This window comes from Piliocolobus tephrosceles, chromosome 8, assembly GCF_002776525.5.
Source record: "Piliocolobus tephrosceles isolate RC106 chromosome 8, ASM277652v3, whole genome shotgun sequence".
NCBI lineage: Eukaryota > Metazoa > Chordata > Mammalia > Primates > Cercopithecidae > Piliocolobus > Piliocolobus tephrosceles.
Window position 1 is genome coordinate 84,770,192 of NC_045441.1, and position 24,530 is coordinate 84,794,721.

Sequence of the window (24,530 nt, forward strand, 5' to 3'; positions counted from 1 at the left end):
AGGGAACTCATTGGGAAACAGTTGTAATTATGCAGGAGAGAAATTACAAGACCCTGAACTAAGGCAGGGATATCTCTGATGTAGAACCTGTAAGAATGGGTCACTGATGAGAAGGGAGGGAGACATGATGCTGAGAATGACTATCTGATGTCCAGTTAGGATATGACCCTACATTTTGCTCTAGTTGAAAATGAGTTATTTGTGGAACCTAAAATTTGAGGTACCTGTGGGACACAGAGAGGATGGTGCTTCCTGGGTTTACCTGTCTTTCTGCTTTTTACCCCTTCTCCAGTGCAGGCCTTCTTCCTTTAACACAGTCATCCCAGTGAGGGCTCTAATAAGTGGTGTGAACATAAGCAAGCCCAACCTCTCTGAGTCTGTTTCTTATAATAAAAGAGAGAGGTGGACCTTATTAATAGATTTTTAAGCTTTTATTTAAAAAAATGATGGTACAGTGTTTTTTGTCTAAAAAAAATTAATTTGAAATCTTCATATGTGATGAAGATAAAAGCAGAGTTGATCTGGTAGCAGGAGGGGTTGGAAGCCCAGGGCTGCCCACTTGCTAACCAACCTGCCCCCACTCACACCTCCATATCGCTGAGCTCCATGTCATGGTTCTAGAATGTCAACCCCTTTGTAAAGCCTTCTCTAAGACCCCCAAATAATTTAGTGCTTCTACTTTCTTCCCATAACAGATTATTCATAAGGCACCTTCAATGCATAAATAGTAATTCAACTCAACTCAGGTCTCCTAAGTCAAGAACATGCCTGTTTCCTCTGTGTCACCCATCAGGGTCCCTGCAACTTGTAGGTGTTGGGTAAACGTGTGCAGAATGAATATTTACATAGACTACTTACATGTTATGTGTCCAAAAGTGGGGGGAAAGGGAGAAAACTTTTACTTATTGATTCCTAACTGGCTCTTTACAGTCATTGGATTATTTTCTCTTTACATCAACACTTTGAGGTGTAGTTAATTCTACATTAAAGATAAAGACACTGAGTCTCAGAGGTTAGGCAGTTTCCCAAATTTGCACAGCCACCAAGTATAAAGTGAGGACCAAACAGTTCTTTGGAAACTAAACCCATTTTTATTGGTCATACCTCTGTGCCCTACTGCCAGCCTATCAAAAGATACATTTTAAGGACTGAGAAATGAAAGTGGAATGAGTTTTCAAATGTCTTCTTTTCAGAAACTCTTTGAGGAAAGCACACATCTTTGGAATCACGTTTTCCTTCACCCAGGCAATGATGTATTTTTCCTATGCTGGATGTTTCCGGTTTGGAGCCTACTTGGTGGCACGTAGTCTCATGAGCTTTGAGAATGTTCTGTTGTAAGTATTGGGTTATTATTTAGTTAAACTCTAAAAATAAAACTGGGATGAACATGCTTCATGTCTAGATAGGAAACCCTACTGTGAAGCCTCATGAAGAGATTCTGGTGATTCCTAAAGTGGCATTTTGCCTCTGAGTCTTCATGTGCCACCACTGAAGCACCCCCTTTCATTTGAAGGAGCATTAACTTCTTTCCTCATTGCTGGCTCACATAGAGCTAACCTTTCCAAGTCTGTCAGTGGGTGGAGTGATTCCATTCAGAGATTTTGAGAAGGCCTTGGCATTTGGGAAGAAGCCTAGCCCTGAGCAAGGAGTCTAACTGGCTCCTTTTAAAGGACTTTCTTATAGAGCAATTAAAGTGCAGATGTGTTGTACTAAGTTCTGCAAGCCCTTGGAGATTCCAGGATAAGTTTACTTTTCCTTGATAAGAGAAGAGTTAGAAGGTAAGAGCCAGATGAAGTCAGAAATGACAAAGGAAAAGTTATATTGAGATTTTTCTGCTACATTGTTCTGAATGTAGATAACTGTGCCTTGGTCAGAGGAAGATAAGCCTGAAGCAATTATACTACAAAAGTACCCAAATATGCAGTTTGGTGGTCAAAAGTATGTATAATATATCTGAGCTTCTAGATTTAGAAATGGGTAAGATTCTGCCTCTTGATAGCATAACATAATTAGTAGCAATACAGTTTTACATTTAAACCAGAATCATATAAGCCTGGCAGTTTAATGTATTAGTATAGTATTTCTTTCCTTTTTAAACATTGAGCTGTTCATGCATTACAGTTTGCTCAGAAGGACCCTCCCCAAAAAAATCTAAATTTCCATTAAAGATGTGCGTTGGACAAATGATATGCAGGTGCTATCTGTGATTACGACCTAGAGATCAAAACCAAGCATCACTGGCATTGGGACTTTGATTAGATAATTATTTGATATATTGCTTTACTCCAAAAAATTGAATTGGTGAAAGTTGCTGACATTGGGGCATTTAGGCTTGCAAAATCAACATTCCAAGTTAAGAAAAAGGAAGACCTGTCTGAAGAGCAGTGCATTAGGAAAAGGTCCCATAGGTTTAAATGATCACAAGGCCAAGATTAACCATCGGTGTATTTTATTTAGTACCAGTTAAACAAACAAACAAACAAACAAAAACTAATGACACAATATGCTACATTAACATAGGCATAGAGTCCAGAGGAAAGAAAGTAATGGATTCCCTGTATTCTGGGAGGGTTCCCAAGTATTTTGTCAGTTCCAGGCTTGCTGTTTAAAAAATCATATTAATAAATATGTCTAGAGAAGGGCCATAAAAGGAGTTATCAAAGAAGCAAAGGAGGTTTTAGTAATATTTCAAGACTTGTAGGCCTGTCTTATGTAAAAGGAAGTAAATATTTTCTTCAGTTTGAAAAAGAACTGTTTAACAATAGACAACCAAACATGCTACTTCCTAAATCAGAGGATGGAAGCCAATTTAGGGGAGGTGTCCAGGCACGAACATGGAGAGCTGGACCTGATACGTGTAAGGACCTTCCCAACTTTAAGTTGCTGTGATTCCCATGTCATAGATAAGAATGTCAACGCACCTTAAGAGCAACATATCTGGTTCTGTAAGAAACTTTCTTTTTGTTGCACAGTTCATAGGTTTTTAAGAATCTGATGTAATTCCAACATCACTGACTGTATCTGTTGCTGATCACCACAATAATGCTGTGTAACAACCAGCCACTAAACCTCAGAGACATACATATTTTTGCCCACAAACCTGTGGGTTAGCTGTGAAGTTCTACTGATCTGGGTTAGGCATAGTGGATCTCAGCTGTACTTACTCATGTGTCTGTAGTGGGTTGTGTCTGTAGCTGGTTGGTTGGGATTCACACAGCTCTCCTCCATGTGTGCCTCATCCTCCAGCATGCTAGCCTGAGTTTGAGACAGTGGCAGAATTCTGAGAGAGGAAGAAAGAGAGAGAGAGAACACACGCATGCATGCTCACAAAGCATATAAGGCCCCTTGAGTCATAGACTTGGAACTGGCAAAAGTGATTTCCACCACATCCTGCCCACCACATCCTGCTGGCCAAAGCAAGTCACAAGGCCAGTCCAGATTCAAAGTGTGCTGCAAAGTTCACATTGCAAGAAGGTGAGGATACAGAGAGAGGTGGAAAAAAAGAAATGGGCCATTTTGCAATCAATCTATCACACTGACATGAACTTATAAGGAAATGTGTTTGTTTTATTTTTAACATCTGTTTTATAACTATTAGAGGCTAAGCTCTCTGGTTATAGAAGTGTCAACTTTTGGCCAGCCATGGTGGCTCACACCTATAATCCCAGTACTTTTGGAGGCTGAAGCAGGAGGTCTGCTTCATACCAGGAGTTTGAGACCAGCCTGGGCAATATAGGGAGACCCCCATCTCTACAAAAAAATAAAACAATTAGCTGGTTTTACAACAGTGGTTGTGCACAGTTGTAGTCCCAGCTACTCCAGAGGCTGAGGTGGGAAGGTCGCTTGAGCCCTAGAGGTCATATCTGTAGTGATCTCTGATTGCACTACTGCACTACAGTCTGGGCAACACAGCAAGACCCCATCTCAAAAAAAAAAAAAAAAGGGAGTGTCAGCTTTCTAGCATCGTGGTCGTAACGCTGCACACATGTTTTGTGTTTGTACTTTCCAGAGTATTTTCAGCTGTTGTCTTTGGTGCCATGGCCGTGGGGCAAGTCAGTTCATTTGCTCCTGACTATGCCAAAGCCAAAGTATCAGCAGCCCACATCATCATGATCATTGAAAAAACCCCTTTGATTGACAGCTACAGCACAGAAGGCCTAAAGCCGGTGAGTTTGATGTTTCAACTATTAGATATACTCCTGACTCCTGAATGAAAGTATTCTAAGTGGAAACTCAATTAAATTTGTACTTTCAAGTATGCTGATAATAAAATAAAACTTCCTAGATCATAGATTCCTTTCAATAACTACTACTAATATACATCAACATTCAGTACTTTTACACAGCAAAGGTTATAGGGAAATAGGAACACTGCTTACTTTATAAGCAAAACCTATTAATCAGATTTTTTACAAACAATTGTTTTAGAGACAGAGTCTTACTCTGTCATCCAGGCTGGAGTGCAGTAGCATGATCATTGCTCACTACAGCCTTGACCTTCTGGGCTCAAGCGATCCTCCTGCCTCAGCCTCCCAAGTAGCTGGGACTACAAGCATGTGCCATCATGCCCAACTAATTTTTTAATTATTTGTAGAGACATGGTCTTGCTATGTTGCCCAGGCTGGTCACCAGATTTTATTGTAAGTTACTGTATTCCTGAGGAACAGATTTGAGTTATTGCAGCTGTATTGTATATTCATATTGTCTTAACAATACATGCTATGAAAGCTTTTACTCTTTTAGACCTCATTTACTAAATTCTAGCAGTCTGAGACTGAGCACAGTGGCTTATGGCTATAATCCCAGCACTTTGGGAGGCCGAGGTGGGTGGATCACTTGAGGTCAGGAGTTCGAGACCAGACTGGCCAATATGGCGAAACTCCATCTCTACTAAAAATCAAAAAAATATTACTGGGTGTGGTGGCACATGCTGTAATCCCAGCTACTCGGGAGGCTGAGGCACGAGAATTGCTTGAATCTGGGTGGCAGAGGTTGCAGTGAGCTGAGATCATGCCACTGCACTCCAGCCTGGGTAACAGAGTGAGACTCTGTCTCAAAAAATAAAAAGTAATAAAATGATAAAATAAAAATAAAATAAATAAATTCTAGCAGTTTGAAGTGAAGCCAATTGTAATACAAGTTCATTACCTTCTGACACCTGGTAATTGAAAGAGTTAGCTATACACTTTATTTTCAGCATTGTGGCAATCTAATTTACTGTTATTCTTCTCATTGCAGAACACATTGGAAGGAAATGTCACATTTAATGAAGTTGTATTCAACTATCCCACCCGACTGGACATCCCAGTGCTTCAGGGGCTGAGTCTGGAAGTGAAGAAGGGCCAGACGCTGGCCCTGGTGGGCAGCAGTGGCTGTGGGAAGAGCACGGTGGTCCAGCTCCTGGAGCGGTTCTACGACCCCTTGGCGGGGAAAGTGGTGAGCACACTTTCATATTTAGCTCAGTTCAGGTTTTCATCACCCAAATGTCTGAATGTGTTTAATTCTCAACTATGAGCCATGTTTTTTCAAACCTTTAAACAACAACCTCACTTGGATAAAGTCTGACAGCCTAAATATGGTCTCCAAGTGGTGTCATCTGTCCCAGCCAACTTCTCCAGGCTCCCCTCAGCACTACTCCTCTACCCTCCTTTGCAAGCACCCTTTGTACCACCTATCTCCCTTGCTGTACTTAGGTTTCAGTTGACTTGAGAAGAATCGACAAAAATGGAAGTAGACAGAAAGATGCAGGACAGGTGCTAAGAGTGAGATGAAAGCCAAGGATGGGGACTGTTTTTAAAGATGGTAGTCAGCAATGACAGATGGTATAGAGAGATTGGGTAAGGAGGAGACTAAGACATGATAGAGTCTAGCAATGAATGGGCTACTTCTGATATTTTAAAATATTCTTAGTGAAGTAGTGATGGTAGAAAACAATTTAAGGGTGGCTGAAGTATGGTTAGGAGGAGAAATGGAGATGTAAGTGAGCATAGGTTATCAAGAAGATGGAAAGTAAAAGAAAGGACAAATAAGGACAACGCTTGAGTGGGGAGGCAGAGTCCAGGGAAAACGTTTAGGAGGTGAACTGTTGAGCATTTTTATGGCTGGGGATGAGACAAAATCATTGATGGAGAGAGGGCATTGAAACATCATCTAAGGAAAAAAAAGTAGAATCAACAAATTTGGGAAATGTATAAAGAACATAGAAGTTTGCCCTTTTGTCTTAGTTGCTGGGAATGAGAGAGGTGTCTGACAGGGAGCAGTGAGTTTAAACGACTATGATGGAGGATAGGAAAGAAGACAAACTAGGAAGGAATAGATTAAGAACAAGACATTTTCATTATGTAGGCATGTAATTAATTGTACTGATTAACAACGGGAACAGAATGGACACTGACCAATCAGAATGGATGCCTGCTGGTAAAGTCAGATGAATGCCCACCCACTTTGTATGGACACTGGTAGCATTTAATAACTCAAATGAAAAGAGAGTTTTCAACCTTTAATCTAGGACTCTTTTTACTTCCTCACAGCAGTCACTCTTACTCATAAATGTTTGTTATTGTATTCAAAGACAGTTATGCCTTTATTCAGTCTACTCTTAAATCATTACATAAGCTTGTTACATACTTTTACTCTCTTGCTTTATATTTTCTGTGAACTCTGATTTTGTGTTTCAATTTTTGCGGTGAGTTTAAAAACAAGACTCTAAATAAAGATGTCGCTGACAGCCAAAGCAATTAGAGGAGGAAATGTTAACTCTCAGACACTGATTATGGTCCTCAACAGCCAGTTATTAAGTGATATGTTAAAGATTGTGCTATAATGAATTGTAGGGCATGATATCTGCCCTCAAATACTTTAACTGAGGAGATGGGACATATACTTTCATGAGTTAAAGAAGATAGGCCTAAAGCTAGTTCTTAAGAGATAAGGATTTCCATATGGGTGAACAGTAGTGATGACATTCAATGTGAGATAAAACGGAAGCTGTGATCAGTGATTTGTTCCCAGTGTAGCAAATAGGACACTTTGGCTGAAATAGGAGTTTAGTTTGAGTAGTGGTTCTCAAACTTTTCTGATAACTCATGTAGGAAAGATTTTCAAATGTCATCGTCCACTAATGTACTCATAGTCACTTTCCAAGGGGAAAAACGCTTGGTGATAACAAAATGTTGGAGTTGAAAACCACAATATAATACAGCACAGTAATGATACAATAAGGAATAATTAATGTTATTCTGCAAGTATATAAACACAAGCAGAATATAATTTAAAACATGGACAGCATCAGTTACAGTTCAGAGTAGGAAACGGAAATTCCACTAGGTATTTCAAGTAGATAAGTATTTAATAAACGGAATTACATGCTTACAAAGTCTTTGGAAGGGCTGGAAGAGTGAAAGAAAAGTAGGCTACTTGCTTCCAGACTTCCAAATCACAGCACTGCAGCTGTGATTCTGTAACCAAGAAGCTGCAGAAAATTATGCCACAGCTGTTCCAAATTTAAAGGCACAAGACTAGAATCTGGCTATTGCAGAAATTCTTGTCTGCCAAAAATGAGTTAAGCTGTTAGCTTACCATGGCTGCTGAAGGAAAGATGGTGTCTACCTCCCAGATTTTACACTGTGCATCTCCCTGGTAGACCCTGACTTACTTCCAGAACCAAGGGAAAGTGGGAAATAGTTTTTAGCCTTCTAGTCCCTTGATGTATAAAAGGTCAGACACAGAAGTATATGAAAATGAATGCTGAGTACATAGCACAGTAAGCATCCCAAGACATTATTGATAATGGACTGAAAACAAAGTGTCCTCATTTATTGCAGGAATATCCATTACCTTCTCCTGTGCATTTGCACTAGGGCTTGGAAATACTGCCAGATGGTACACTGCAGCTAGACTTCTTAGCAGAAAGTGTCCACAATAAACTCTAGTAAATGTACAAAGTTTTGTTTATGGATATCAGTGTGTAGCCCTGACTAACTCAGTGGATTACTACTCATTAGTTTTTATTGCCATGTAAAAATGAGTCTGTGGATTTGAGCATAAGAATTAAAGAAAGGATTTGACCCTGAGGATCCCTTGAAGTCATGAAATTCTCATGACCATCAGCGGACCTTGAATCCCACGTTGAAAATCATTGACCTGAAGTGGTGGTTCTCAAGCTTCAGTGACTATTAGAATGGCCTAAAGAGCTAGTAAAAAATACAGCTCGCCTGGATTATTCAAGTAGGCTAGGGTTTGGCCTTTTATTTTTATAATTTTCCAAGGTGATCCTGATGCCAACCATCATTCGAGAGCCACCGAACTGTTAAATTTGAAGAAAGATTTAGGTTAAATTGTGGAGAGTCTTGAATAATTAAGCTATAAAATTGTGAAGATGGGAGGATTCTGCAAGTTTTGAGGGACCTGAAGATTATACAATTTTAGGGATTCAACTTAAAGAAAAAATTTTGAATGCAAAATTAGACGCAAAAGTGGATATTTACTTCAAACAAAAAAAAAATCATAACCAAATACTGGAAGCTTAAAAATTCTGGTCCCTTTTGTTTTTAGGCAATTTATCATCAACACTTACAGGGAAGAGCTTCCTGACTACAGCCTTTCCTCCATGTCACCCAGAAAACTGTTCAACTTCCTAGAATTTACATGTAATTGAGAGCTCTTGAAGCTCAACCTTCATCAGTGTCACTGTTAAATCACCTCTGCTTTGAGTCTTCCCCTGACCTTTCCTTTCTTCCCTTTCCAGTCTCTCTCATATACAACAGTCAGAGCCCTCTTTGGGATATAGTTAGAAGCTGCTTGTCGTTGTCTGGTTATAACCCAAGAAGAGCCCAAGATGGGGGCATTCCCCTTTCAAGGGGGGGCATAAAATATCTTTCAGTTGTGAAATATTAGTGTTACTAAATCCCAACCTATAGTGTTTAGATCTAGTCTTGGTTTTCCCCCAGTTACTAACTGTGCGCACTTCCTTATCGGTAAAATGGCAGTTAACCTCACAGTGACCTCAGAAGCGTTGCTGTGAAGGTTAAACAAGAGACTGTATGAGACATGCTTATCACAGAACCTGCAATGTTGTCAGTGCTTGATTTTTAAAAATCAATTATTATTTCACAGTAAATATGCATAGAAGAATACATGTTTTAACATTTACATTGTTGTGCTAATGAAAGCAAGCAATAGATTTAACAATCTACAATAGAGATAGCCGATCATTTTAATCTGGGCTTTCATTATTTTTTACCAATATGTTTACTTTCCTAGTTATATTTTTATTTAGGTCAGGATTTTTTGAGCAGTTCTCATAGAATCCCCAGAGTTCCATGGTCTTCCCTCAAAACAACACCATTCCTCAGCCAAAGGAGCTCTGCTTCTTTGATCTTTTTTACATTCTAGGCATCTAAACTTGTTTTACTTAAAGAAAGAATTCTTCAGTCAACACAGGTTTTAAATAGTTTGCAATCCTAGGGTATTATGCGGGAACGAGGAGGCCTAAGAGTGTATTCAGTGTAATGAAGAAACTCATTATAACTTGCTGGGATCATTCAGATTTGCCTGTGATTGTATTAGGTAGGCAGTGGCTGTTTTCCTCCCAGGGGTATAAACCTGGAAAATTAATACAAAAACAAAAGCAAAAACCAAACTCCTCCTTTCCTTAAATTTCCACTTCTCAAGTACAGTGTTTTATCTAGCAAGATCTGCTACTTAGCCACATCCTTGTTTGGCTTTTACTGTCCCTCTCCACCCTCTACTTTCCACCTTCATTTATTAACATTGTAAGGAAGCCTGGAGCATACATGTGTGGAATAGTCTCCATGGCAACTCAGCTTGGAACTAATAAGGTTATGAGAGAGCTTCCATTCCTGCATCTGCCAGTGTCACAAGCAGAAGTCATGTTCCTGGAGCAAAGATTGTACCCTACTGCTGGCCAGCTGTCCCTTTGAGCCACCCAACCAGGCACATGGGATACAGAGAGTATATGGCTCAGTACAAACTTGTCACTACTATTGGAAACGCTCAAAGCTGAGTCACTGGTGCCTTCTTCAGAAGGGATGAACAACTCTCTCACTTAAATGCCAGAAAATTCTCTTGCAAAGCAGACCTATCTGGCAGACATATTTGCATCAGAGTAGGGCTTGTTATCAGCAAGGCTGTAAGGTGCCCTCCCCAGTCTTCTGCAGGATAATCCAGGGAACCAGATTATAGAGAAAGGGCAGCTCTCCATTCCTACTCATCTGGCTTAGTATTGATGATGTCCATCCACGCTTTCCTACCCCTGTTCACCTATCCATCCCCTATAGTTCCTGAACTGCAAACCTATTATGTGGTCATAGTTGTTATTTATTTCCATGCTAATCCTGGGCACTGTGTCTCTGAAAAATGGAGATTTAAGAATAAGGCTCTCAGGATACATCTCAGAAGTATTAGGCATTGTATTCATGTGACTGCTATAACCACTTACCACAAAATCAGTGACTTAAAACAACACCAATTTATGACTTTACACTTCTGGAGGTCAGAAACCTAAAATAGGTCTCAGTGGGCACGTATCAAGTGTCAGCAGGGCTGTGTTCCTTCTAGAGGCTCCAAAGAATGATCTGTTTTCTTGCCTTTTCTTGCTTGTGGCCCCTTCCTCTGTTTTCAAAACCAGCAGTGGCTGGTTGAGTCTTTCTCACACTGCATTTGCTCTGATACTCTCCTCTCTCCTTCTTCCTCAGTTATGAGCCCTTATGATTACATTAGGCTCACCAAGGTAATTCAGGATAATCTTATTTTACAGTCAGCTGATTAGCAACCTTACATCTACTACCTTAGTTTCTTTTTGCCATGTAACATAACACATTAACAGGATCCAGGGATTAGGACATAGATGTCTTATTCTACCTACCATGTGCATACATCAGAAACCTTGGTTATAACACAGGAAACATGACAGTTCCACAAAGCATACAGTTGTGATCTTGTTGCATTAATCTTAACTATCCAAAATTTAATCACACAAACTTTTCCTTAATCTCACAGTAACTTGGCAGTTTCAGTGTAAGAAATAATGATGCTAATTGTGCCACATTCAAAGTGTGCTGGTCCTGAAGTTGGTCTGTGAACTCTTGTTTTCAGCTGCTTGACGGCAAAGAAATAAAGCAACTGAATGTTCAGTGGCTCCGAGCACACCTGGGCATCGTGTCCCAGGAGCCCATCCTGTTTGACTGCAGCATTGGTGAGAACATTGCCTATGGAGACAACAGCCGGGTGGTGTCACAGGAAGAGATCGTGAGGGCAGCCAAGGAGGCCAATATACACGCCTTCATCGAGTCACTGCCTAATGTAAGTCTCTCTCCAAATTAACAGCCTGGGAGCATGTGGCAGCCTCCCTGGCCTATGCTTTGATTTATAAGGGGCTGGTTTCCCAGAAGTGAAGAGAAATTAGCAACCAAATCACACCCTTACCTGTATACAACCATCTGGCCACACTTCCTATTTGGGTTAGATGTTACCTTTATCTGATCACCTGACCCTCCTTGTGAGGAAGGGATGAAAGTGATCACTTCAGGTTTAGGAGAGAAGAACATTTCTGGGATAGGAGAACTGGAACAATTCTCTAGATCCAAAGCTATTAGGCTTGAGGCTCCACCTTTTCAGCCCTAGGGATAAGTACAATGTCTTGGAAGCCTTTCCCTTCAAGTCCAAGTACAGAGTCTGGGTCTCTACCTGCACATGCTGCTTCTGGCCTGCTGAGGAAGCAGGCATGACTGTCCCTCCCCATGTCTCTGCTCTATTTCTCTTCCTTCTTCCTTCTTGCAGCTCTCTCCCAAGCCTCAAACCTCACTGTGGAGTCAGTCTAGTCCAGATGGCTGAACCCATGCCAGAAAAAGGGCTCTCTCTGAATAAGGGTTGAGCCATTAGGGTGATCAGGGTATCATGTAATCTCTCATCATCGTACATTTCATGGGCCCCAAACTTTGCTTACAGTGAATGGTTGAAATCTTTTCTAGGGCTCCCTGGGCTGTTGTCCTATGGGTGTCCTCTGAATTCCTCCTAGGGGAAGTTGGATAAATGGAACCTCTCACCCCCTCTTAAGCCCTCTTGGGTCCTGTATTTTAGTTTTTGTGTTTTGTCTTGTTTTGGAATACAAGTTGAATATTCCTTATCCAAAATACTTGAGACCAGAAGTGTTTTGGATTTTGGAATATTTGCATGTACATAATTCACTTATATTTCATGTATACCTTATACACATTAACCTGAAGGCAATTTTATACAATATTTTTAATAACTTTGAGCATGAAACAAAGTTTTGACTGTGTTTTGATTGTGACCTGTTACATGAGATCAGGTGTGAAATTTTCCACTTGTGGCATCATGTTGTTGCTCAAAAAATTTCAGAATTTCAGATTTTGAACTTTTTGGATTGTGGATGCTCAACCTGTATTAACATCCAAAATTATATTTTTTCCCAACTTTATTTCAGAATTAGGGGGTACATGTACAGGTTTATTATACCTGGGTATATTGCATGATGCTGAGGCTTCAGGGTACAAATGATCCCGTCACCCAGGTACTGAGCACAGAACCCAATAGGTAGTTTTTCAATACTTACCCCCCTCCCTCCCTATCTAATAGTCCCCAGTTTGTACTGTTGCCATTTTTCATCTATGAGTACCTGATGTTTAACTCCCACTTATAAGTGAGAACATGCAGTATTTGGTTTTCTGTTCCTGCATTACTTTGCTTGGGATAATGGCCTCCAGCTGCATCCATGTTGCTGCAAAAGTTAGGTCCTATATTTTGAAGTGCTTCTCAACCTAGGTAATCTACCCCACCCATTATCACCAGTTATGCTCTTTATTCTAAAGAAGTGCCCCCTAAAACAAAGCTCAGGAGCCTCAACCCGGCAGGGAAGATAGTTTCCTCATGAGGCAGGCGAGCAACACCAGGTGGCTCTCTTTCCCAAGATTCCCTTCTGTAGGCTCTTCTTCGGATAACTTCTGACACCAATCTCATTAAGTCCCAGGGAGATGGCCTTGTCTCCCACTCTTCTTTCACAGTCTAGCCCAACTGTAGATAATTGACCCTTCTCCAGGCTCAAACATTTAAAACGGAAAGCTCCAGTCCACTTTACTGGTGAGAGGATAGTTGTTCTCAAGTATAGACACAGATCAGCATCACCTGGGAACTTGTTAGGAATGCAGATCCAGCAATCCATGTTTTAAGAGCCCAGATAATACTGACGCAGGCTCAAGTTGGAGAACCACTGGGCTAGGGGTTAATAAAACACAAACACAGAGAGTAACTATTATCTATCTTCTTAAATATACTTTGCCCCTCTGGCATTTGTCTGCCACAGAGACTTCAACCTTTCTGGGATCCGGGTCTCTAATCTGTCACACAGAACACACCTGTAGACACCGTGATTCTCTTCCTCAGTGTCTAGACCAGGAGAGAAAAGGTAAACCCCCTAAGTCCTATTACCTAAGGATCCACTTCTCCTAAGTGATTAATACTAGGATTTACCTCACCCGGTAGGTGACTGGTTTAGTTACCTCCTTCTTGTAAGATTGCTGCACTGCCTTTATCTGCCTCAGCAGGATGAGTACTATATCAAGAGTGCAATGAGTAACCCCTCCTCTCACATGAGACACACTTCAGTGCTCCTGCCTTCTGAGGCAGCCACGGCTCTGGGGCAGAGCCAGTCCTAAACATCTGCCAAAACTTCATCTGGGGTCTTCTCCCTCTATTTACAGGGGGAGACCCAGGGCTGACTGCCACAAACCTAGGGTTGCCAGATATAGCAAATAAAAATAGGCAACGCTGTACTAAAATTTCAGCCTGGCAAGGGCCTAGAAATAATAAAATAGTATTGTTGTCTAGGTTACAAGTGCAGTCACATCCTGTTTCTACTCTCTCCTGAGTAACCTTTAACTGCCGTTCCTGTCATCATAGTGAATAGTTGGTGACAATTATCTACTGTGGGAAACAATATGGGAAGAATTTTGGGAGCACTCTAACAACAAAAATGTTTAAAAAGGAGATATTCATTTTCAAAGTTAGATATCAAAATGGAATCCTTTATGTAGCACCCATTAAAATTGTTTAAGTGTTGGAGATACTTTCATAAAAACATACTAAAAGGCTAACATCCCAAGAATGGCTTTCCTCAATTTAAAATCATGCAGAGAGTGTCATCTGCTGGTTACAATTAAGATAGGCTTCAATTATTTTATTATGAATACCTTGTTCAAATCAAATTTCCTTTCTCCTGCCAATCTTTGTCCCAAATATAATGAAACCAGAAGATGGAAGATACTAACATTGCAACGATATTCTTCTTCATTAAAATGCTGACCTGTTTATACTAAAACATATCATCTTAAGGCCCAAACATCTGTTTTTCAAACAGATAGTAAACCTGCCATTTTGGGCTTTTTTCTGTTCTTTCCTTAATTAACCATGAACAATTCTTAGCTTCGAACCTAAATTTTTGGAGTATAGAATCATTTTATCCTACTTTCTATAAGCAAGCTGTTAGAACTTTACTATCAGTTCTACTTTCATAACAATAAAACCTTATTTACAGAAATATAGCACCAGAGTAGGAGACAAAGGAACTCAGCTCTCTGGTGGCCAGAAACAACGCATTGCCATAGCTCGTGCCCTTGTTAGACAGCCTCATATTTTGCTTTTGGATGAAGCCACATCAGCTCTGGATACAGAAAGTGAAAAGGTAAGAATTTAAATTGAGTTCATTCATACTTAAATCATCATCTTTAAAAATGCTTTATTCTCCATAGTAAAGAACAAAATGTAGTCAGATTATTGATTGTTATTTACATCACCTTTCAGTAAAATGTAAACAGTTTCTGTAACTGTGATTCAGGAGAGTAAAGATGACACAAGGCAAATTAGTCTTAGAGCACATATGCTTCACAAACCATCCCTAGATCACTTCGCGTTGACCTAAGAAGCTGCTTTCAGGAGGTATATTTCCTACTTCTACTGGCAGCATCTCTCAGCAACCATAAGGAAAAGTGGTAGGGAAAGACAATGTTAAAATCTGGCTGTACCTTTTAAGATAAATATTAGCAATCATTTCTGATTGGAGAAAAGGTTAATAATTCAGATTATCTGAAAGACCAACTCAGTATGAGATGTTCCCTACTTTACAATACTAAAATTCAGGAGTCTGTGTTTGGTCTTTGCTCAGGCTTCTTGAATTTACTGTAAGCTGGATTTGAGGTCTGTTTTCAAGGATGTTGTGTGGCGAGACACATTAGTAATGTTTTTAAATGAGTCAGTGAACTGTATTTACTGCCTTAACTTTAAGAGTAGATGACTGCTGGCTGGCACCTACTGCCGTGGCTCACACCTGTAATCCCAACACTTTGGGAAGCTGAGGTGGGAGGATCACTTGAGCCCAGGAGTTTGAAACCTGCCCGGGCAACATAGGGAGACCTTGTCTCTACAAAAAATAAAATAATTAGCTAGGCATGGCGGTGGGAACCTGTCGTCCCAGCTACTCAGGAGGCTGAGGTGGAAGAATTGCTTGAGCCCGGGAGGTTGAGGCTGCAGTAAGCCATGATTGCACCACTACACTCCACCCTGGTGACAGAGTGAGGCCCTGTTTCAAATTATTTAAAAAAAAAAAAAAAAGTTAGATAACTGCTGCCTCGGAACTAACCCAAACTGGGGTTCAGTCATCTTCTGATATGACAAATCCATTGTTTTCAAAAACCTGTTCTGTTTCACTGATACCTTGTTAAAGAAGGATCTATTGTTGGAGAAATCCTGTTAAAGAAGGATCTATTGTTGGAGAAATTCGTTGTGGAGCCTTTTTTTTTTTTTTTTTTTTTTTGATGGGGTCTCGCACTCTCACCCAGGCTGGAGTGCAGTGACGCAGTGATGCCATCTCCGCTCACTGCAAGCTCCGCCTCCCGGGTTCTCGCCATTCTCCTGCCTCAGCCTCAGCTGGGACTACAGGCACCTGCCACCACACTGGGTCATTTTTTGTATTTTTGGTAGAGATGGGATTTCGTAGTGTTAGCCAGGATGCTCTTGATCTCCTGACCTTGTGATCCACCCACCTTGGCCTCCCAAAGTGCTGGGATTACAGGCGTGAGCCACCACACCCAGCCTATTGTGGAGCTTTTTATGGAAAAGGAATTAGGGAAAAGAACTATTATGCGAATTAATCTATGTGATTATGGAATAGGTTGTCCAAGAAGCCCTGGACAAAGCCAGAGAAGGCCGCACCTGCATTGTGATTGCTCACCGCCTGTCCACCATCCAGAATGCAGACTTAATAGTGGTGTTTCAGAATGGCAGAGTCAAGGAGCACGGCACACATCAGCAGCTGCTGGCACAGAAAGGCATCTATTTTTCAATGGTCAGTGTCCAGGCTGGAGCAAAGCGCCAGTGAACTGTGACTGTATGAGATATTAAATATATTTTAATATTTGTGTCTAAATATGGCATTTATTCAAAGTTAAAAAGCAAGTACTTATAGAATTATGAAGAGTTATCTGTTTAACATTTCCTCAACCCAGTTCAGAGTCTTCAGACACTTCGTAATTAAAGGAAGAGAGCGAGAGACATCAAGTGGAGAGAAATAATGGTTTAAATTGCATTATAAATTTTATAACAGAGTTAAAGTAGATTTTTAAAGATAAAATATGTAATTTTGTTTATATTTTCTCATTTGGACTTAACTGACTGCCTTGCTAAAAGATTATAGAAGTAGCAAAAAGTATTGAAATGTTTGCATAAAGTGTCTATAATAAAAGTTAAACTTTCATATGACTGGAGTCATCTTGTCCAAACTGCTTGTGAATATATCTTCTCTCAACTGGAATATTATAGATAACTTCTGCTTAAAAAAAAGTTTTCTTTAAATATACCTACTCATTTTTGTGCGAATGGTTAAGCAGTTTAAATAATTCCTGTTGTATATGTCTATTCTTATTGGGACTTGCAGAACCATCTGGCTTCATTCTTCTTGAACTTGATCCTGCTGATTCTTGCATTTCCACATTAAGGTGGCTCTCAAACCCAAAACACAGATCAATATAAGATCTTAGGAGGTGGGGTAAGGCACAATTATGAAGTGTGTATTATTCAGATATACAGTAAATACTTTGCATTGCTTTTATAAAGGGTTCTTTAAGGATTTTTAAGATTTTTACGCTTCCAAAGTACATTTACTTTTTGTCTTGATAATGAATTACTTTTGCCAGTAATTGGCCTCTTCCAAAAGTGATCCTTCTGACTTACAGATGTTTAAAATGTGCCATGGGTTTAACCACATCTTGATACAAACATGATGAAAAAAGAAGAAAATGTATCACAAAGATTGGTACTCTGGATGGCAAAATTTTAAAATTAGCCAAAAAGCATTATTAACAGTATAAACTATATTTATTATAAACAATTACTATCTTAAAAACAGAACTTCTAAAAAGAAAAAAAAAAAAAGAAGCCATCACCTCCAGGAAAAAAAAAAAAATGGGAAAGGATATAATCAGGTAATTCTCAAAGAAGAAATGCATGTGCCATGCATTTCTCAAAGAAGAAAAATTAATTCAAGATGGATTTGAGATTTAAATGTTAGACCTAAAATCATAAAAACCCTGGAAGATAACCTAGGCAGTACCATTCAGGACATAGGCATAGACAAAGACTTCATGTCTAAAACACAAAAAGCAATGGCAAAAAAAGCCAACGTTGACAAGTGGATCTAACTAAACTAAAGAGCTTCTGCACAGCAAAAGAAACTACCATCAGAGTGAACAGGCAACCTACAGAATGGGAGAAAATTTTTGCCATCTACTCATCTGACAAAAGGCTAATATCCAGAACCTACAAAGAACTCAAACAAATTTACAAGAAAAAACAAACAACCCCATCAAAAATTGGGCAAAGGATATGAAGAGACACTTCTCAAAAGAAGACATTTATGCAGCCAACAGACACATGAAAAAATGCTCATCATCACTAGCCATCAGAGAAATGCAAATCAAAACCACAATGAGATATCATCTCACACCAGTTAGAATGGCAATCATTAAAAAGTCAGGAAACAACAGATGCTGCAGAGGATGTGGAGAAACAAGAACACTTTTACACTGTTGGTGGAACTGTAAACTACTTCAACCATTGTGGAAGACAGTGTGGCAATTCCTCAAGGATCTAGAGCTAGAAATACGATTTGACCTAGCCATCCCATTACTGGGTATATACCCAAAGGATTATAAATCATGCTGCTATAAAGATACATGCACATGTATGTTTACTGCAGCACTATTCACAATAGCAAAGACTTGGAACCAACCCAAACGTCCATCAATGACAGGCTGGATTAGGAAAATGTGGCACATATACACCATGGAATTCTATGCAGCCATAAGAAAGTATGAGTTAGTGTCCTTTGTAGGAACATGGATGCAGCTGGAAACCATCATTCTCAGCAAACCATCGCAAGAACAGAAAACCAAACACCGCATGTTCTCACTCATAGGTAGGAATTGAACAATAAGAACCCTTGGACACAGGAAGGGGAACATCACACACCAGGGCCTGTTGTGGGGTGGGGGAAGTGGGGAAGGATAGCATTAGGATATATACCTAATGCAAATGACGAGTTCGTGGGTGCAGCACACCAACATGGCACGTGTATACATATGTAACAAACGTGCATGTTGTGCACATGTACCCTAGAACTTAAAGTATATAAAAAAAGAAAAATGTATACAGTTTCAATAATCAAAGAAATGCAAATTAAAACAAAATATCATTTTTTTTGCTTAGTAACTTGATGAATAAAAAAAATCTAATATGACATTCCTATTTCTTTCCATTTCTAATGTGAAATGGTCATTGATATAAACTTCTTTGTTATTTGATAATGTAAGTAAAAAAATATAAATATATATATCCTTCAAGACAGCAATTATAATTCTAAGGATTTAAGAGATATGTAAAACAATACTTTTAGTAGCATTACTTATAATATTGAAAATTGGAAAGATCTAAATATTTAACAGTAAGAAATTATATGTTAAATTTTGGTGCATTCACAAAATGGAATACCATATAATCATTAGAAAATTAAGTTGAAGAATATGACAAAATATAATTTGTATAAAGAAAAAATGGTTGCCAAATGGCTTGAACATTATGGTGGCTTTTTTATATTATATATATAATATAAATCCATATTTATGTATCTATAGTTATATATCTATATATAACTACAGTTCATATATAATCTATATAATTTCATATATATATAATATATATATTTAAACTTCTAGGAGATAGTCCAAAATAAACCAGAATTAGAAATGATTTTATCTCCTAAGTTTTCAACTTTTGTTTTAAAATTTTAAGGCTTTAAAAAGTGTGCTTAGTTTAGGAAATTTCGATACATTTATGTGAATAGAAGCATAAAACCATGTCACTTGGTTTGACTTCTTAAAGCTAAAGATTTTTCCTTCAACTCTTTGTATGTCTGCTATAAGGACCCTTTGTTTTTTGGCTTTTGTTTTTTTTTTTTTTTTTTTGAGGCAGAGTCTTGCTCTGTCAACTAGGCTAGAGTGCAGTGGTGATCTCGGCTCACTGCAACCTCCACCTCCGGGGTTGAAGCGATTCTCCTGCCTCAGTCTCCTGAGTAGCTAGGATAAAAATTCTTACATGTCTATAAAAAGAAAAATAAAAGTATTTTTTACTGTCATTTGCACAGTCTAGTTGCTGTAGCCGGTGACACTCGCTGGCTCTCTCTGAACCATGTTTCCCTGTTCACTGTTTTGCCCTGGCTGGAGTTGCATGGAGGTCGAGCCCCTCCCAGAGCCTCTAGCTTTTTCTGCTTGAGTATATTGCTGCCCCTTTAGCGTTAAAGGCTGGCAGAGAGGGGGTGCTCTTTTTCACAACATTTATTTTCTCCAAATTTACTTCAAGGGTCAATTACCACATTCAACCAGTGATCTCAGATGCAACAAATGATTTCAGTACAAGTAAAGTCTCACTTGAAGACATGTACACCATTATTTGTAACACTGTTATAGTAATTCTGGTAGAAAGTAAGAGCAGCAGAAGTTCTTATGTTTAAGAAACATTTTCTTGAGTGATACAAAAGGTGATTACAGTAGTGAAGCTGTAGGACTATGTGATTAAACTGTGTCACACGTCATGGATAATAGTTAAAAGCATGTGATATGGTTTGGCTCTGTGTCTCCATCCAAATTGCATGTTGAATTATAATCCCTAATGTTGGGGAATTGGCCTGGTGGGAGGCAACTGGATTGTGGCAGCAGATTTCCCCCTTGCTGTTCTCATGATAGTGAGTGAGTTCCCACAAGATCTGGTTGTTTAAAAGTGTGTAGCACTTCCTGCTTCCCTCTCTCTCTCCTGCCACCATGGGAAGATGTTCTTGCTTCCCCTTCACCCTTCTGCCATGATTCTAAGCTTCCTGAGGCCTCCCCACCCATGTCTGCTGTACAGCCTGTGGAACTGTGAGTCAATTAAACCTCTTTTCTTTATAAATGACCCAGTGTTGGGTAGTTCTTCATAGCAGTGTGAGAATGGATGAATGCAGCAGAGTAGCAGTAGTGTGCATAGCGCAGAGGCTGCCTGGTGGGAAGGGACAGTGTTTGTCGTGTTGTGTTTCATAGCTGTACACATTTGTCTTCTCAGCAGGGCCACATGCTCTGTGAAGGCTGAGTGATACTGTATTTATCTTAGTGTCCCCAAAAGCCTAGAAACAGTGTCTTAGGCATAGCAGACACTCACTAAATGTCTGATGAAGTAAATTATGAGATGTTGGTGAGGTACCAAATTGAGGTGGGGCCAAATTGTGGTAAGCCTAGAATGCCAGGCAGAGGAATTCAGATTTGAAGGGAGAGAAAATGAAAAACCATTGATGACTCTGAATAGGAGCATAATGTGGTGAAAATACTGGTACCCACCCAGAGGGATTGGTCAGGAAAAGCCCTGCAGTGGGTTGAATGGTGGCCTCCAAAAAGGCATCTCCGCATCCTAATCCTCAGAACCTATGAAGGTGACTTTACTTGGAGAAAAGGTCTTTACAGATATAATCAAAGATCTTGAGGACAACATCCTGGATTATTCTGGTGGGCCCTAAATCCAAAGTCCAGTGTCCTTATAAAAGTGAGGCACAAGAAGGTTTGACATAGAAAAGAGGAGGTGATATGATCTTGGGAGCAGAAATCAGAGTGATGCAGCCACAGGTAAAGAAATGCCAGCAGCCACCAAAAGCTGGAAGAGACAAAAAAATTGATTATCCCCTAGAGTCCATGAAGGAATTGTAATCCTGCTGGATTTTGGATTTCTGGCTTCCAGAACTAGGAGAGAGGAATCTTCTGTTGTTTTAACCCACCATGCTTGTGGTAATTTGTCACAGTAGTCTCAGGAAACTAATACATGTCTCAAATCAGTGAAGCTATATAAGATGCTTTTATTTAAGAGAAAACATGCAAGTGGCTAAGGATAATGTGACTCTGAGTTGGGCTGGTAAGAAGAGAGAACAGGTAGCTATGAGAAACACTCACAGCCTAGTAAGAGGAGGAGGGAGGATAGAGGCCAGCTGGGAAATGCTGTGACAGTGAGGGAGATGAGGAACTCTTTAGAAGGAGGAGGATTGGTTCGTATGGCTTGAAGATGACATCAAAGCAATAGATGTTTGAGGTGTGGCCCTCAGGATACAGACAAAACACAGATGGGTCCCAGCATGTGCCACTTGCTTGAGTTCAATCCTTTTCTAGCCCAGGCTTCTTTATTTTCCTAGTTTCACTCCAGATTATCCAGTTATACCCAACTTTAACAATGATGGTTCTTCTATTTGGTTCACCAGAATCAACTCCTGATGTTAGGACAAAATGTGCTTCAGTCTCTTTCCTGACACATAATGCAGTCATTTGTCCCCAGGTCTCAGTAAGAGGTCTTTTTTAGAAATGCATTTTTTCCTATATCTCAGCTTAAGGCACATGCTCTGATGTGTGAACTCTTTGAGGAGAGGACTGTCCTTGCATCACTGTGTTCCGGTGTTCTTTTGCCAATTTGTGTGTGTGTGTGTGTGTGTGTGTGTGTGTGTGTGTGTGTGTGTAAAAGTGTGTATCTTTTTCTGGGTCAGTTTCATTTTATCACAAATTAATATCTACAAAGGCTTTTGTCAATATAAATATATATAAAGAAGATTCTTATCTAAAGCCATGTAATTGTACATGAAAAAATAGGGGAGCCCATAATTACAGTAATATCTGAGGACTGAGCCTTACCCACTATACAGAATAAAAGAGAATACTTATGCAAATTGTGTGCTCTTTATTTTGGAAAAGAAAATATCTATATATATGAAAGTTGTAGTAGTATAGTAACAGTATTGTACCAATTTCAGTGTTCTGGATTTGATTTTGAACTACAGTCACTACATGTCATCATTGAAGGAAGTTGGGTGACAGGTACACAGGGTGCTATGTAGGAGCCCTCTCCCCACCTCACCTCCCAAAAAGAAGAAGTAAAGAACAAGCCTAACGATGGGAGGATGGGGAGGGGTAAGACATGGAGAAGAGACATAACAGGGGGTGGGCAGGAGGGGAGGCAGTTTTTGCTTCACTACCCTTGTTCAAAAAGCACAGCCATCAACAGCAGATGTCTGACACCCTGTAAGTCTGAACAATCAGATGATGTATATGAAAGTCATTTGTAAAAGTTTTAAGAGTTACGTAATACAAGGAATGTTATACAACACACATATTTATTGAATCCCCCTGCACAAAGAGAAGGGAGCACTTTTAAGACAGCTTTTTCTTCCTGAATCTGTTCCAAAAGAAGCCTCAGTGACATTCCTCGAGGCCACTTAACACTTGCTCCAAGGTCAGAACTGGAGGCAAGACCCTTCAAAGAAGCCTCCAAAACAAAGGCCTTCAAAGGAATCAACCAATTTTTACAACTTCTTTCCAAGGGTGAACTTGGTCCTGCTGATTCGCGTGTAATGGAAAAGTCAGTGGCTGCGGGGCATGCACCTGCTGATGCCCAGTTCAAAGTCACCCTCGACTCTCCCAGGGCTCTGGGCTGTTCCGTTTCTTGCCACCTCAAGATCCACTTCAGCCTGGGGAGAATCCACAGCCTCAGGTCCAAGTGTACCTGCTCACTTGCTCCAGGTTTCAAAGGATGACCAGTTTCTTTGCAGCCCCCACCCGAGGGCCCTGAGCTGGATGCATGGGTCACAGGACCAGGGGGGAGCCTCCCAGTGCCCATCATCCCTGGGGTCTCCCTCTGAGAGCCCTGCTTGACAAATCGGTTTCAGGGTATTTTAAGCCAAGAACCAGATCCTGAACTGTGACAATCCCGCACTGTCTGAATCCAGTGACTATTCTATGAAAAGCCCTTGTTACATGGGGTGACTATGTAACTTGACCTAGCCCACTGCTAGCACCAAGTGCCAGGCCCCAAGGTGGGCCCAATAAGCATCTGACTGCAACCTCATGAGATGAGAACCCTTCAGCAGAGCCCAGTCAATCTATACAACTAGAAGATATCGTAAAAACTATTTGTTTTAAGCCAATTCATAACCAGAACAAGTAATAACCCTCCTAGTTCCAGAGCCTATCAAGGACTTTCAGTGACCTTAACTCTCTTGATCTTCAAAAAACTCCCTCTTAGCTGCAATATCATGGTGGGCAACTGGTTTGTCATTGTATACATCAATACCTCTATCAATACTTGGCATATCAAAAGTCTTCAATAAAAATGTTTGTTAAATGAAAAAAAAAATAAGAGATTTGTTGCTCTTGGGAAAAAAAACAAAGATTAAATACAAGATTTTCAGGGAGCACTTTCTGTAACTGTAGTCCTTTGTCCCAACTGGAACTTCTGACACTGAGGTGAAAGACCTCTGCCCTTGCAGTTTGGAGAAATCAGAATAGCAAAGAAAAAAGCAGGAATGCTTACAGATACGTGCAAGGACAAAGATACATGATGAAATATTTTCACCCGGGCTCTTTCAAAAGAGCCAATTTGGGTCAAAAGGAAAAGTGACCTTTGAGTTGAAACCCAGTTTTTGCTTTCTCAACTGGGTGGCTAAATTTAAATGATTTCCTTCTCTACACAGGACGCTATGTAAGAGTATGATTATGTTTGGTGTATAGCCAAGCTCCTAGGCTCTCCAGTCAGAGAAACCTGGGCTTCTGTTCCGGCTGCCAGTTTGCTAACATGTGTGGCTTCTTGGTCAAGTAACTTACTTTTTTTAAGCCCCTGTTTCTGCATTGGAAAAAATGGGATTTCAATACCTACCTCATTGAATGAGTTGAGCACTAAATACTGTAATGAAGTATTTAAGACAATACCCAATACATAAGATACAAGCAAAAAAAAGTTGATTGCCTTCATTTCATATTTTTCTTGCTCTTCAAAGCTACCACTTCTCTTGCATGAAAAGAAATTTTTGTATTTATCCATTTAGGAATTATTTTAAGTGCCTACTGGACTAGATATGGGGAGCACAATGATTAGAGGAGGAGCTTACG

General features: G+C 39.9%; 1 protein-coding gene across 2 annotated transcripts in view; it reads left to right on the plus strand.

Annotated features, from left to right (window-relative positions):
* ABCB1 (ATP binding cassette subfamily B member 1) overlaps positions 1 to 16,854 on the plus strand; it is a 224,043-nt gene extending 207,189 nt beyond the window's left edge. For both annotated transcript variants that reach the window (XM_023226643.2, XM_023226641.2), the window contains 6 exons: positions 1,194 to 1,334; positions 4,010 to 4,166; positions 5,239 to 5,436; positions 11,116 to 11,322; positions 14,573 to 14,719; positions 16,205 to 16,854. In XM_023226643.2, coding sequence (XP_023082411.2) covers positions 1,194 to 1,334; positions 4,010 to 4,166; positions 5,239 to 5,436; positions 11,116 to 11,322; positions 14,573 to 14,719; positions 16,205 to 16,411 — 1,057 coding nt within the window. In that variant the 3' untranslated portion in view covers positions 16,412 to 16,854. The remainder of the gene's footprint in view (positions 1 to 1,193; positions 1,335 to 4,009; positions 4,167 to 5,238; positions 5,437 to 11,115; positions 11,323 to 14,572; positions 14,720 to 16,204) is intronic.
* The last annotated feature ends 7,676 nt before the right edge of the window (positions 16,855 to 24,530 follow it).